Raw genomic sequence first — 15013 nt, 5'->3', positions numbered from 1 at the left:
TTTCAGCAGGTCGCATCAGCCCCCAGCTAAGCTGCAGCAGCTCCTTCATGTTGACCTATTCCTCCAGTCTTTTTTACCACAAAAAAGGCAAACCCTCCCCTTGCGGGATCCACAGGATGCTCTAACAGGGCTGCCTGGCAGCTGGGAAAGCAATCTGACAAGGAAAGGTACGTCAGACAGACACAGGATTCAGTGGGTGAGCACGGGATGACACGCTGGCCCCAAGGGTCACAGCCCTGCAGCTACCCCGGCAAGCAGGGATAAGCCAACCAAGGACTAGGGTATGAAGTCCCTACACTCCACTACAAACCCAAAAAGCCCCATCTCACGGCACAGCTTTGGAGGGGTTTTTTATTTCCTTCCTTCTGGTGGCAGAGATGCTCAGTGCTGCTCCCCACAACTCATCCGACAGACACAAGAGGGGTACGGGGAAGCCTGTGCACGATGAGGAGTACTCCAGGTAATTCCTTAAGTCTCTATCCCAAAGTGAAGTTATCCACAAAAAACATCTCAGCTTGCTCAGATAATGCTCTTTTCTCCCATAAAGCAAGAAGAAAGCTTGACTTGACAGGAACAGCAATTTGCATGTGGTGGTTAAGGATACCACCATGGCCATCTGCATTACAGCATTTTCCTTTTCTGCTTTGAACAAGACACCAGCCTTTTATTTGCCCTGTTGCTGCCCCTTAATCTAATCTCATTCAGTTTGTTGAGCTGCCAGTCAGCATGCTGTAATGTTGCTGATCCAACACTGCTCTGAAAATTTCAATCAAGAGCTCTTTCTTTCGAGTGGGGACCGTGATCCAGAAGCCTAACTGCAAAGAGCCAGGGTTTTGAGATTAGCCATCAAACGGGAAACAGGGAAATCCCAGCTCGCTGTCCTGCGGCAGTCTCCAAGCAGGAAATCAAAGCAGCAGCTTTGGCATCTTCGAGAACACAAGACTTGGGTTCAGGGGCGCAAATGAATGAAGGATGCCCAGGTCACCCACCAGCTAGGCTAAGGGACAGCCGGAGCCAGTTCTGCTCTCAGAGCTACATGTGCAGGTCACCCTGACACCCGACTGCATCTCAAATTTTATCTCCAAAATTATTCAGTCCCCTCTTCTTCCCATCAATAAACTGCCAGGCAGCCTAAGGCAGCAGCAAAGGGCAAAACTTCAACCGAGGCAACAAAACAGCACCAATGGAGGCAGCTGCTGAGGGCAAGGGAGGAGCTGGAGCACATCTCGCCTGCCGCGGTGCTGCTCCCATCAGGCAGGCTCAGCATCACCGTCCCCAAGGGTCTGAAGAGCCCTTGCTGAAACAGCTGATCCAGCAGGTTCCCAGCACCTGCCTCCTTGAACATCTCCAGGATAGCAGCAGCTATCCTGAGAAGCTGAGATGCTCACCATGGGGTAACTCCATGCTGGGGAGTCAGCAGAGGGGCTATGGAACAGCAGAGGCCATCTTTGCTGCAGGGAAAGAAACCATCCCTGAACCACCTCATATTACCATTCCAGTTATTGATTAGCACAGTATTTGCAGAGATCGCTGGGAAGCAGGATAGGATTTATTGCCCAGTCCCATAAGTTAGGGCACTGAGGCAATGGAGAGGCAGATATACCCCTGCAAGCTCCCTGGGTGCACTGCAAGCTGCCCAGGGGAGGGAGGGAAGGCATCACACCCCGATGGCAGGACCTAAACGGAGCTCTGAAGGTCAGTCTTGGGTACAAGCATGCAAACCCCATCATTTATACACCAGTACCACCCATCCGAGGTGGCTTGCTCTCTGCAGAGATGGAAAGCAGATTTTCTTTGTGGAGCCAAAGAAAGCTGCCCTGGGAATCCCCCACTTTGAGGTTATGTTTATGCTCCGGGGCACAGAAACTGGAGCGAACAAGCTGCAAAAGCAGCAAGAGGGAAATTCAGCCTGGGTTAACCAGCCCCAGAACTTCAACCCACCTAGCACAGAGAAGCACAAACCCCCTCCAAACCCTGTTTTCCTGCCTCCATCCCCCCTCCAGTGGGGAGCACATCCCACCCAGCCTCAGCACCCGAGCCCTTCCCGCCTGCATCAGCCCCGCTCCCCCTGCCAGGGAAGCAGCCAAGCTCTCCTCCTGCTAGGCAGCTTGTCACACTAGGCAGCCTCCATGAATTAAATAACCTTCTTCTGCAGCTAGTCTCCAGAGATGCTCTACAACGCTACGGAGTCCACAGACTCCGTCGCTACACCACCCTTACAAGCATATCTTTGGGCAACAACCCAGCTGGGGTGACCCCCAGTAGGGGTGAAACTCACCTCACCACCAGCAGTTGGAGGACAGACCTCACACCCTAGTCTCTGTCGTCAGCTGGAGGTTGAGGCAAAGGAGATGCAGACAGAACAGGGAAACCACAGGGAAACCCATGCCCTTTCAGGAGCAAAGGGCCACAGGGTTCCCTTCATCGCCTAGAGCTCCAAAAGCATGACTCTCAGAGCTAAATACCTTCCACAAAACAAAGGGACAACTTGTAAAAGTGATCCAGACTCATTTCTGCTCAAACATCTACGCAAACTTTCTATTTTACTGAGGGGTTCCCCAGAGAAAACTGCCCCCAGAGCCAGGCTCCTCTTCCCGCGTTGTGATGGAATATCTCCCTTTCTCCCTCGGGGAGCAATATGGAAATGTTGCATAGAAAGGTCAAGTCACAGGCTGCTATGGACCATTTTTGCTGGAAAAGAGCCCCACAGATACTTACCATCTCTGCCCAGAAGGATGCAGGGATGACAGTCTGATTGCAGAGGCGGAGAGTTTGGGAAGCATCTTGTAAAACTTGGATACGGCCAAAATTTATTTTACTCGGGTGCACGGAGACAACTGGTCCTTCTCCAACGCTCACTAAATGGATCTTCTGCTCCAGGAAGCAGGTAGGAAAGATCAAAAAGAACAGGGAAAGTTGAAAAAGATTAGACCGCTCTAAGGGTACTCCTAGACTGAGGGATAATTAGGGTGGTTTGAAGTTTTCAGTGTGGTAAGACTGAAACAGAAGGCCTGGAGCACGTGTGGGATCTGGAGCCATCCCATCTGAAAGCCACAAGCTCCCGGTATCAGGGGGTAAAGAAACCCAGTTTCCCACGCTTGCTTTTTCACACCTCCTCCACACTGTTAGCTCTCTTCCCTGTACCCTGTGCCTGCTCCCACCCCTTTTCCTGCTCAGCCTTGCCCCAAACCACCCTCCCTGACTTCTGCTGCTGCACAGCCCCACTTGGAGACTAACTTCGTTAACACTCCCAAAGCGACACCTGTGACAACCAGCACAAGTCAGAAGCAAAGCAGGCTCTTCAGAGTACAGATCATGCAAGTTACTTGCCTCTGATTTGTGCTTGTGTGTATTCCTGGTATTATATGAATAACAGACATAAATTCTAGTGGGGGGAAACCCTTCTTTTGAAGGGAAGCATGCCTTATATTTACGAGCAACTCTTTTGTCAAACTTCACATTTCCCTGCAAAGCCTGCGTTGCCTGGCCTTCCCGTTGACTGCTTTACATTGCACACCCACAAGGGCCTGGGTTGAGAGGTTCAGTGGCATCCAGGGGATTTAGCAGCATCATTTCCATTCCTTTTCATGGAAGTTTAAATCCCGCAACTACTTTCAACATGTCAGTCTTCCTTTCTGTTACAGAAAGCCTCAGGTTCCCAGCAATCCTCTGACATCCTCCTTCATGCTCAGACAGATGACAAGACATTTTAAAACAGCTGCTTCAAAAGTTAGTATCATTTTCATTTTAAGTGTAACTAAATTTCATCTAGATTTCAGCTAGATGAAGCCAGGACACTACATACAACGGTCTCTTGACTACATTTTGTTGTCGCTGCTGCTGTTGTGTATGCAAATGGTGTGGAGACTCACATGTTTTCAGCTGGGACTTTTGGCAAAGAGATTTGATGGATATTTCTCAAACATGATGGGCCTGACTTCAGAAAAGCTTAAATCCAGCTTTGCACAAAACATCACTTCAGCATGTTTTCTTATGTGCTTGCTTTAGCAGGATTCAGGGAGGTCCCTGTGTGCTCCTGAGCAAAAGTCCTAATGAAGCAGCGGTTGCTGCTCATCTAATAATACAGCAGAGTAGGAGAGGCAGGGATCGTGCTGCATTTTAGACTGGGCTTGTTATCCCACCTCACATATCCATAATGACATGCTGTGTCAGACACTTGGATTACCACCTAAGAGAATACCATCCCTCCTCTTCTCTGGGCATGAGCCATTGCTCATGCCACGGATCCCTTCTTTCCTTGTCCACGCCAGCCATATATTACAAGTTCTTGTTTTCCCAGGAAGAATCCCTGTACACTTTATGCCCCACCAAGATGAGTCGCACAAAGGCACACATCTCCCCTAGCACTCACCAGCGGGGATCCTTCGCTCCCAAACACCGCGACACGAGCCACTGTGTCCTGCTCTCCCGTCACCTGGGCTTCCAGTGTAACCGGGACCTCCACCAAGCTGCGAGGCTGGATAATCCCGCATGGCGTGGGGCTGGAGTACCACACAGGAGCATCCTTCTTGTGTTCCTATAAGGCACAGAATCAAAACCAACTTTAAAGCTTCCTCAAAGGTCACTCTAAACTCCTTGACATCTACCACAATGACAATTCACGCACATTTTTAAAAATCCCTAGGAGAAAGCAGAGAGGCACAAAAACAGATGCAAGACTAGTATGGGCTTAGCATCCTGAGGGGGTCCGAGAGCTGCTGCATGCACAAACACCCGCTCCTGTGCTGGCAGCCTCCTTGCAGCAGCCTTTCATGACCTTTTAAGTTCTCCTACAGGAAAGCACCCCAAAGACTAGACTATGAACTGCTTCCTAAAGTTTATATTCAGGCAGGTTCCTATTTAACTGCTTTCTAAAGTTTCTATTCAGGTAGGTTCCTATTCTCAGCAAACCTTTAGGTTTGACTATAAACCAGCAAGGTCTTCTCCAAAACTCCTTTTTTCCTAATATACCCCTTGACAACATTGGAGGAAAGGAGGTGGATGCGATGCCAAACCTGAGGAAGAACTGCGTAGCAGCCTGGGAGATTGCTGTCGTTCTCAAGGGTCAGCATCTGCCGATACGGGTACTTTAGAAAGCACCGTCCAAATGTCATGACCGGGTTGAGCACTCGCAGCTGAGGAACGATGCATCTAGACAAAGAGATGACCAAAAGGGAATTGGAGGTACTGAGAGAACGTAGAATTTGTTTACTCCCCAAATAGCATGAAATGGAGCATAACACGTGTCACTGTCAAATGGACGTTTAAGACCCCTACAGCAATAAATTGCCTTTAATTTCTTTTTATACAACAACCTCTTGTAAAGGAGGAGCAAACCCTGAGTCTCAGCATTGTAGAGGCTGCCAAGTGCCCAGGCAGAGCACTGTGCCCTGTCCCAGAGCTGTCTGATGGGCACCTTTGCCCCAGGAGGCTTGCAAAGACACCTTGCACCCTCCTGACGCTCCCAGCAAGGCATGAGCTCCAGGGGAGCCTTCCCACCCATGACCAGGGCTCACCAAGCCTCAGGGAACACAAGACCCCACAATCTCAGTAAAAATTACTCCCTCCTCTCCCATACCTCTCTTGCCCTGCCTGAAAACTCAGCCATTTACCCCAGCAGCAGAGGGCACAAGCCACCACCTGCCTCACGCAGTGGCTGGTCACCCCTTCCCCACTTCTGTAGCCACCTTGCTCCTTGACCCTCACGGGTCCATACACTGTCTGCTCCCATTTGCACTTCTTTTACGGAATTGCAGCCCAGGCACTGACTGGAAGACTCTGCCTCTTGCAATTCAACTGACACCCACTGCAGCACAACAGCATCGAATCTGGCTGCAGCAAGAACAGCTTTTGGCTTAAATCTGAGAACAGTACGTCTCAGAAGGACCAGAGGAAAGCAGAGAAACCTGAGCTCACCTTCCACATCAAGGACTATTTTCCCCATCCTAAGATCTTGCCTCTACTTCCCCTCACCAGTCCTGACACAAGCCCCTTCCCCATTTGCACATGCCTTCGTTAACTGAACCAGACACCAGCTTTCAGCAGGCTGATCACTGTGTCCCAAATGAATGTTGCATTTTGGTTGCAACCCAGCACAAGTCCACCACTTGCAGGAAGAAGGAGAGGCAGCCCTTTGGAAATTTCTTACACCTCAAGCACCAAAAGCCAGGCCAAACATGAATATAATTACTGTTCCCTTTAGAAAAAGGCTCAGCCCCATGCCTGTCCGTTGAGCACAGGTGCTTCTCAACGTGGGCTGCTTTCAAAGCACTGCTGTTCTCCTAGCTAGCTGGGTAGAACTAGCTCATTAAGCAACGCTTCTCATTTGGAGATGGAGCCAGAAAACCGCGTGCAAGGCAGTGTGCTGGTGGGGGGTGCACGAGGAGAGACGATGAGCTGCAAGGGAAGCGGCGATACCTGGCTGTGAGAGGCAATGCCAACACCTCCTTGCCAACGCCGTCCACGTCCACCACCAGTGCCAGCTCGTATCTCTTCACGGTGTTGGAACACAGGGTGACCTGGCGGAAGAGAAGACCATCAAATACTTCATCGCTCCCAAAAGCCATCGTCCATGTGTGGTGTCCTCCGGTTCTCCTTCCACAGTAAGGAAAGGGAGGATTTTGCCCTAATTCTTCTGCTGGTCCATGTACAGAGCACAGGCTCTGCGAGTAATAAAAGTCTTCTGACAAGATCTGCTCTGTTAAATACACCGTGCAGTTATCAGGGTATATGCAAGCTAAATTAAAGCACAATTAGACTAATGCTCTACTCACCACTGTATTAAAATTAAGGGACCAGTTTGTAATCTCGACTAGAATAGCATAAATCCAGAGGAAATCTGCTGACTTGAACAGAATGAGTTCAGCTTTACAGGGGGAAGCTGAGAGCAAAACGTGGCCCAGCAGATGCTGTGCAGTTCACGGCTGCCAGAGCTTTTGCAGTCCCCCTTGGGGATCGCTGCAGTGAATACAGCTCCTCCTGCTCAACAGGACAGGAGAAATTAGACTGGGAAGAAAGGCAAACTGCTTTATCCAATGACATCTCTCTTTTTAACAGCCACCTTCTGTCCTCATCCTTCCTCTGCCCACTGTAAATCCAAGAGATCGCTCTAAGCAGCTCTCAAAAACACAGGAGTGGCTTCTGTACCTGACTATACGGTACAAGACCTTCCGCTCAGGATTTTGGAAACAAAACTGTGCTCCTTCTGAAACGTCCCAGAGTAACCCAGCCAACAAAAGCCTAACACTAATGCATATATCTTACTCGCGTTATGCTGGCAGCACTAAAGCCCTCTCATGCATCAGTGAAGCTTCAGCTCCACCTGCTGAAGCACGTATGGCCGGACTCTTTTCCATACCTGGATATCCACGACCCCCTGGGAGCGGATGGTCCCTCTGCACGGCATGATGGTAAATTCGGTTGGCTTCACAAGACCTTGGGCTCCCCTTCTCCAGTATGAGTGAGTGTTGTCCGACAAAGGAACAAAACTGGTAACACTGGGCTCTCCCGAGCCGTCCCCAGGAATGCGAAGGTTGAAGGTCATGGGCACCAAGGAGGTGTTAGTGAGGCGACACGACAAGGTGCGAGGAAAGCCTAGGAAATGACACAAATATGAATTTACACCCCAGTTATCCCCCTGAGTCCTGGTGTGAATATCCTGTTAGGATAAAACTGTGCCTGGAGTTCAGCTCTTTTCAATCTGAACCACAGCTAGTTGAGAAGCTAAGCAAGGAATTCATCGTCACTTAAGCTCTCTTTTATGCTGATCACAGAGATTGTTTCCTTGGCAATGCCCACTCTTAGCGATGCCGAACACCAGAATTTTGTCTCTCTTTACCTGAGGAGCGCTCTCACATGCCCCAAAACCAGCATCAGTTATTTCTCACTTATGAGCGTACATCCAGACAGACCATTTTTTCTGAAAATTCAGTCCGTAACATTCCCTGTTAACTCCACGAACACTCCCACAGTTTTCAATATGTAAAAGCAGTGTATTGTCATCGAGGAGAAGCTCCAGTAAAAGAAAGGATGGATGCAATTGGCTACTACAGCACGATGCAAAGCACTCTAATGCAGTTTCTCTAGGCAGCATCCTCAAGGCATCTCCTGTTTGGGGGCAATCAGACTCAGCTCGTGACAACCTGCAGCCCACTTCACAGGAGGCAAGCCTGATGCTTGCTTAGAAATTAGCAGGAACCGTGTCTCACCTTACCTAACAAACAGGGACATCGCATGCATGTTGCACACTGGCTTTGGTTACTGCCGCAAGGGTTTACGTCACTTTACCTTTGACACTTGCTTTCCATAATGGAAAAGCAGTGATACAACCACACCTGGTGGGGATGTGCTGCAGAGACAGGACATCAGCCCACAGCCTGCTCTGGAGTGGACATCTGCCTTGGATGGCCAGCTCTGTGAGAAGGAGACATCTCCCATGGCCTGCTTACCAAGCGTTACTTGAACACAGGTGGGGAGGAAAACCAACTGCAGACACAGCAGGTAGTTCATCCATGCCCATCGACAGTGACCACTGCCCACCTCCAGCAACTACTCCAGCAGGGAGGCAGGAGGCGCACAGAAAGGACAAACACAGACTTCACAGTCCCAAAGGAGACCGAAGTCTCCAGATGCAGACAACAGTCAGCAGCAGAGCTAAAAGAAGCAAAAATACAGTAGCTGCCTTCAGCTCAAAAGGCCTTATTAACGAAATCAGATTAAGTAGGATGAAGCTCCTATTACATAACCATATTTCTGCCTGCTGCGTTTCTGGTTTTATTTATTCAAAAGGAAATAAAGAAATAGCAGAGTGGTGATGTAGGGAGGGGAGGAAGCAGCTCAGGAAAGGTAATGAGTTTTCTTAGAAAGTCCATGAACAGCATGAAAACACAGAGGCATCCTGGGTGCAGAATGATAATGGCCCTTCAATCACAATTGATTTCACAATTCAACTTTAGAACATCTCAGTACAAAGCCTTTTGTGAGACGGAGGTGGAGAACGAGAATCTGCACTTTAATGGAGATGCTCTGGACGCTCAGCCACTGGCTCCATCAGCAGACCTGGGCTTTTGGCAGGGAAGGAGAAGGAGCCCAGATCTCGGAGGACATCAGTGCCCGATGCCGAGCTATTGCTTGGGCATATTACCTGGGAGGTGAGAATGAGGTGCCCTCACAGCACTAATCAACAGCTCACACTGAAGGTCAGGTGGGGGAAATGGTGTCCTCCCCTTGCAACACGCACATTGACCCAGAGCAGCTACAGGCTAGCATGTGGCTTCAACTCCCTTCTCCTGCAGTCCCATCCCCTGGGCCCTTCTGGCACAAGGACTTTCACAGCCATTCTGCTGCCAAGCATTGGGAGGTTGGGGCTGAACAGACTATAAGGGACACCAGAAAACACTGACTTTCTGTTCCTTTGGTCCTACCTGACCTCATGATGGCACAACACTGCCTAAGCCACCAGCAGCCCTGGTTTTAACACCTCGAAGGCTGCTACGGAGGAACACAAGTGACAGGTGCTCTTCTGTTCAAGTGCTCTGTTTGGTGATGCACAGACCTCTCAACCTATGCTCCAAGCCCAGGGAACACTCACCGAAGGAGACGTCACCAAAGCGGAGGGAAGGTACGTTGAAATGAAAAGTCGGTCCGATGACACAGCCCCTGTGAGGACAAAGACAGGCAGAGGAGGCATTGGTTTGGTTAAAGAGAAATGCAAAGTGTTCGGCTTTCGTTACTGCTCGGAGGGATAAAAGCTGGTCTCAGAACCACAGCGGGTTTCAAATCAACCCGTCGCCTTTCTGCTCAGCACAGCATCCATGTGGACAGGAGACAGCCAAAGCAAAGTGGTCAGCAGCTGATAGCTGCTGATGTGCCTTAGGGCACCATGTCAGGCAGGGTATGCCCCCAAGTTGCTGCTGGCCTGATGAAGGACCCTGAACAAGTGATGGCTCCGTGCCTCAGTTTCCACATCTGTAACATGATGACACAGAGGTCTCCACACAAAAGTGGACCCATTGTACTAGCTTTGCCAGCTGCAGGTTCTCTGCTTTGGTATTTCTTTGCTGGAACTGGTATTCCCATGGAGTATATGAACATCTTGTCCTCAGATCATCTTGACCCATGCAATCATGAGGCATGCAGGATTTGGAGGCATGATGCCAGGGGAGCTCCCAGACACCCACTGGCCACAACAACAGCAGCAACAGTTCTACACAGCGGACAGCTGAATCTTGGGGGAAAGGATCAGCTTGTCACCAGTGCACCAGCTGACACATCCAAGAGCAACACACGTCTCCAACCACCGAACACGGGTGTCCTGAACCCACCACACCTCCTCACCTGTCCTTAAATTCAGCAGCCAGGCTCCAAACTCCAAAACTCACCAAAATCCCCTGAAATCAGCACTTGGAGCTGCACAACAGCCATTAATTTATTTCATGGTTGATGCCAATCAATGCCAGCTCTGCCTCTTAGTTAAAAATCAAGGACCACAGTGAACGCTGCCTTCTAGTTTTAGTCACAGGACTGCCACTGGCTCTGTTCGGCACATGAACAGACCCCAGCATCCCGCAGGAGGGACCTGCGTTCGTCTGTGGTGTCCCATTTCCAGCATCCCTGTCTAAACACCAAAGAAACAAGCATTCAGGACCTTGTAAGGTTGGGTTCCTTCCCAAGAAGAATCACCTATGGTTTGGGCATCTTCTGATTGCATAGCCAAAAAGCACTCAAAAACTGACTTTCAGGAGTTTCAATCCAATACTAATTCTCGATTCTTGGAGCTGAAGCAGCTCCTGAGACTAAGTCAGGGAGCAAATCCCTGATGATGATGATGAAGTTCCCTCTCCAAGGACCTCACATAACCAGACCTAACTGCCCAAGCCCTAACACCTTGCTTTGGACACAGCAAAGGGAGCAGGCATGCTTTCCGTCACAGCACTTGCCACGAGACGATGGAAAACTACCTCCAAACCAACCATGACTGGGGATCACACTGGGAAACTGCCAAGGATGAGCCTTGCCAGGCAAGCGGAGAAATGACTGCCATTTCTGCTGAGTGCACCGTATCTGTGCTCAGGGAAGTTAAACCTGAATGACTGCCCAGAAGGCTCGAGCAAGGAGCCAACCCAGAACCCTGTGCACCACAGCTGATAACAGTACAGCTTGCAAAAAAATGCAGGAAAAAGCAGTGGTTTTGGCAACTACCGCGTTTTACAGGAGCATTAGATAATGCACTTGTGAAGGGAGATCAGGGTCCTTGCAGAGCACGAAGGATAACGCAAGGTGGGAGAGGAACCACTTCAACACTCATCCCCATTCCTTCCTTCCTTTGCAGCCCAGTCTCCCACCAGCCAGCTCGCCTCCATTCAAAAGAGCTGGGAGTTTTTCTCCATGGAGGACTAAATCCAGTGCTTCAAACTTCCCGACGAGGGAGGCTCAGCTTGACCTGGTGGATGGACATCTCAAAGGCCTTTGAAAACAAACAGCTTGAGCTACGGGTCTGGAGAATGAGAGATAAGGACTGGATAGGGATCCCTGAAACTAAGGCAAGGCAGAAGTCAAGGACGCAGATGACATCTCAGAGCAGAGTGGACTGCAATGGGAATTACTGCTGAGGGACAGCTGTACTGGAGCAGGTGGGCATGCTGGGGTACCCTCAGATGGGCTGCATAGGAGCCACCACCTAGAAAGGAGGAATACAAGGATAGGGAAGAAATAAATAAAAAAGGACCAGCAATCCTCTTTCACTGAGACATAAGGTCTGCACCGAGCTCAGGGCTGTGCTGGCAGAACAGGGCAGAGTGGCCACAGAGAAGGGGAGGACGTGCTGGGCACTGGCAGCCAGGGCACCAGTGGGGAAAAAAGGACCACTTCAACCAGCCCCAAAGCTCCAGAGCACCCAGCATCAGCTTCCCTGCCTACACCACATGAGCCCACCAGCTCGTGGTTAAGACTTGCTGGGACAAGTTCGCATGCTGCTGTGGTCCTGAGAAATGAGCTTTGCCTCTCCTTTTTTTCCCCTTCTCCCTTCTTGCTCGGTGAGGATTCTCTTTTGCAATGGCACTAGCCCAGGGGATGATGCCCAAGTCCTTGTGACAGTACTTGCTGCAGAGCTTCCTGTCTCCTGCATCAGCACGTTTCTGGCTGCAGAAAGGAGGTACCGTAGCACTCGCTGCACAAGAGCCGGGAGGACAGCTTGTCCCAACGCATTAGCATGAGAGATGATGTTGATGCTGCTGCTACCCATTTTGTATGGAATGTTAACAGAGGATTTTAAAAACACTGCTTCTGGCTGCAGAATCACCCAGGCTGGCCCCTCTCCAAAGCCCTCTTGGCCCTGCTGGGTGTTCAGGGGGACATCCCAGACCATCTACTGCCCAAAGCTGATACCATCACACTGTCTGCCATGGCCCAAGGGGGAATGAGCTACCTGTAGCAAGGAGTCACTTCAGCTCCTGGGTACCGGGACAGGGCAGCAGGCATCTCCACACCTTTCCCGTACGGCCTCCAGTCAAACTTTTTTCCAGCACGGGCAGTCACTTAAAGCCCCACCGTCCTCACACAGAGATGTCAAAGGGTCACAAAAGGAATCTGCTGCTGCCAAATTCTGGGCAAACAGTGTCCTAGAAAGTCACAGAGCCACCCTGGCTCAACCATGAAGGCAAAGCTGCTTCCCAGAGGAACCCAAGACTTGGAAAGTTAAACTGCGTATTGAGAGCAGAGGAGGCATGGTCACAGGTGGCCAGCAGCTCAAGGGAGGTGATCCTGCCCCTCTACTCGGCTCTGGTGAGACCCCACCTGCAGGACTGGGTCCAGCTCTGGAGTCCTCAGCACAGGAAAGACGTGGACCTGTTGAGGCAGGTCCAGAGGAGGGACACGAAAACTATCAGAGCGATGCAACACCTCCCCTATGAGGAAAGGCTGAGAGAGTTGGGGTTGGTCAGCCTGGAGAAGAGAAGGCTCCAGGGAGACCTTCTTGCAGCCTTTTAATACTTAAAGGGGGCTTATAAGAAAGACTGGGACAGACTTTTTAGCAGGGCCTGTAGCAATAGGACAAGGGGTAATGGCTTTAAACTGAAAGAGGGTAGATTTAGACTAGACATAAGGAAGAAATATTTTACAATGAGGGTGGTGAGGCACTGGCACAGGTTGCCCAGAGAGGTGGTAGATGGAAACATTCAAGGTCAGGCTGGACGGGGCTCTGAACAACCTGGTCTACTTGAAGATGTCCCTGCTCACTGCAGGGGGGTTGGACTAGATGACCTTTAAAGGTCCCTTCCAACACAAACCATTCTATGATTTCCTCTCGTAGACAATTATACTTTCTTGGCTGCTGCAATTGCAAGGTTCAAACTGGAGTCAAGGTTAAAAAGTCTTGGCTCTTAGTGGGGGGGTGCTAGGATCTGAGCCAAGACAAAGACCTTAGACAACCCCTTTTTTCTCTGCTCCATCATCAAATGAGGTAGGGGGGAGCTGATTACCCAGAGAGAGCTACAGATGTGCCCACCAAGCTCCTATAACCCTCCTCACCTGATAGTCAAGGTCACAGGCTCAGGGGATCCATTCACACTGAACTTGAATTCTTCTGTGAACTGCCCCAGGATGGTGGAACTGAAGGAGATCCGGATGACCTGGAGCCCGTCCGGCAAAACGGTGCCCTCCCGGGGCAGAAAGGTGAAGCAGGAGCCCAGAGCTGTAGCTGGAGGGACCAACCGGAAGAAAGCATCGATGGCTCCTTTGTTAAACAGGACCGCCTGCAGCAGCAAGAAAGCAAAATGGAAATACATAAGGAATCTTCCTTTCTTACACAAGGCTGACTTGTTTTCCCATTAAACAAGTAACATCTGTAAAAAGACAGAAGATGCCGTGTGCTGCTGCTTGGCAGAAGCCAAAGAATATGCAACAGGACAAGTTCTGCCTTTGGGTTTTTACATGCAAAGCAGTGATAACTTCATCTAAACAGAGTCACGCTGGGTTTACTCTACTGATACAGAGCAGTCCACTCTGACTTGCAGTGCAGAGGACCTGCTCAGCATCAGCGAGTTGATTCAGACCTGTCCCTAAGAGCAACGAAGGGCGGTTACTAGTGGGTCATCACACAACTGCTTCTGCTCCTGATGAGCCTGGTCCTGCCAAGGGCAGAACATGGGCAGCTTCCATTGCAGCCAACAAGTTCACTGCATGTAGAAGACCCCTCAGGCTAGCACTATAACCAACTTCAGAAGCACTCCCCAACTCTGCTACTGTATAGAAGTTAGGTTTCTCTTCTTTCTTCTTTAAGGTGATACTTTCTTAGTCTTTGCTCCAACAGACATGTCAGGAAAGAATGAGCGTGACGTGCATAGCAGCTCCATCTATTCCAAAGAAGTTCTCTTTCCTAAATATACACAGCCATCATCTAAGATTTTACCATTATTGGACTAAACTGCAAATTTAGAACCAAGCCATATTTTGTTGAATGCTCGAGAGATCTACTGCCTCGAACAAGTAACACAATCCCGCAGCGTTTGTTGAAATTCAGCTCTTTTCATGTTGGGCGAGAAATGCCCACATCTGCCTGTGAGTACCGGCACGCTGTCCATCACCAGCAAACCTACCCAAAGCAAAGCTGTAGTTTCTGATTGCTGCAGGGTGAAATCCTGCCATTTCCGTGGACTTAGCTATCTGCTTTCAATTTCTTTTCCCTATTTTTTGTCCTTGCAAAACCTGTCAGAAAAACTGAGACAGAAGCATAGAAACATCCTTTGTTTTTCAACTTTGCAGCTGCTGCTGAAAATATGCATGTATTCAAAGTCCACAATGGTAACTTGAACACTACTCTCGCCTCTTGTGTGTTTTACACCTTCGTTACAAATTGCACTTAGGGATCCGACGCTGAGCTGAGGTTTACCTCCAGTCTAGCTGCTTAGCAAAGCACTAACAGCTTCATCTACTTCATCACATTTTCTCAAGTAATGAAAATCATAAATTGATAGAGAGAGAATCAATAAAGTATCAGCATTAAAAATGCACAGAGCAC

The 15013-nt window shown here is 49.8% G+C and overlaps 1 protein-coding gene across 1 annotated transcript in view; it reads right to left on the bottom strand.

Moving 5' to 3' along the window:
- The window catches only part of LOC132317157 (hydrocephalus-inducing protein homolog), a 53275-nt gene that overhangs the window by 12207 nt on the left and 26055 nt on the right, over window positions 1–15013 (bottom strand). Inside the window, exons 11-17 of the mRNA XM_059818238.1 lie at window positions 13525–13748; window positions 9590–9657; window positions 7358–7593; window positions 6418–6518; window positions 5016–5151; window positions 4373–4537; window positions 2719–2871 (exon numbers count right to left, since the gene is read on the bottom strand). Of these exons, the coding sequence (XP_059674221.1) occupies window positions 2719–2871; window positions 4373–4537; window positions 5016–5151; window positions 6418–6518; window positions 7358–7593; window positions 9590–9657; window positions 13525–13748 (1083 nt within the window). The remainder of the gene's footprint in view (window positions 1–2718; window positions 2872–4372; window positions 4538–5015; window positions 5152–6417; window positions 6519–7357; window positions 7594–9589; window positions 9658–13524; window positions 13749–15013) is intronic.

This window comes from Gavia stellata, chromosome 5 (assembly GCF_030936135.1).
Source record: "Gavia stellata isolate bGavSte3 chromosome 5, bGavSte3.hap2, whole genome shotgun sequence".
In the NCBI taxonomy this organism is placed as follows: Eukaryota; Metazoa; Chordata; class Aves; order Gaviiformes; family Gaviidae; genus Gavia; species Gavia stellata.
Note: the sequence above shows the minus strand (reverse complement) of the source record. Positions and strands in the feature narration are given on the sequence as shown.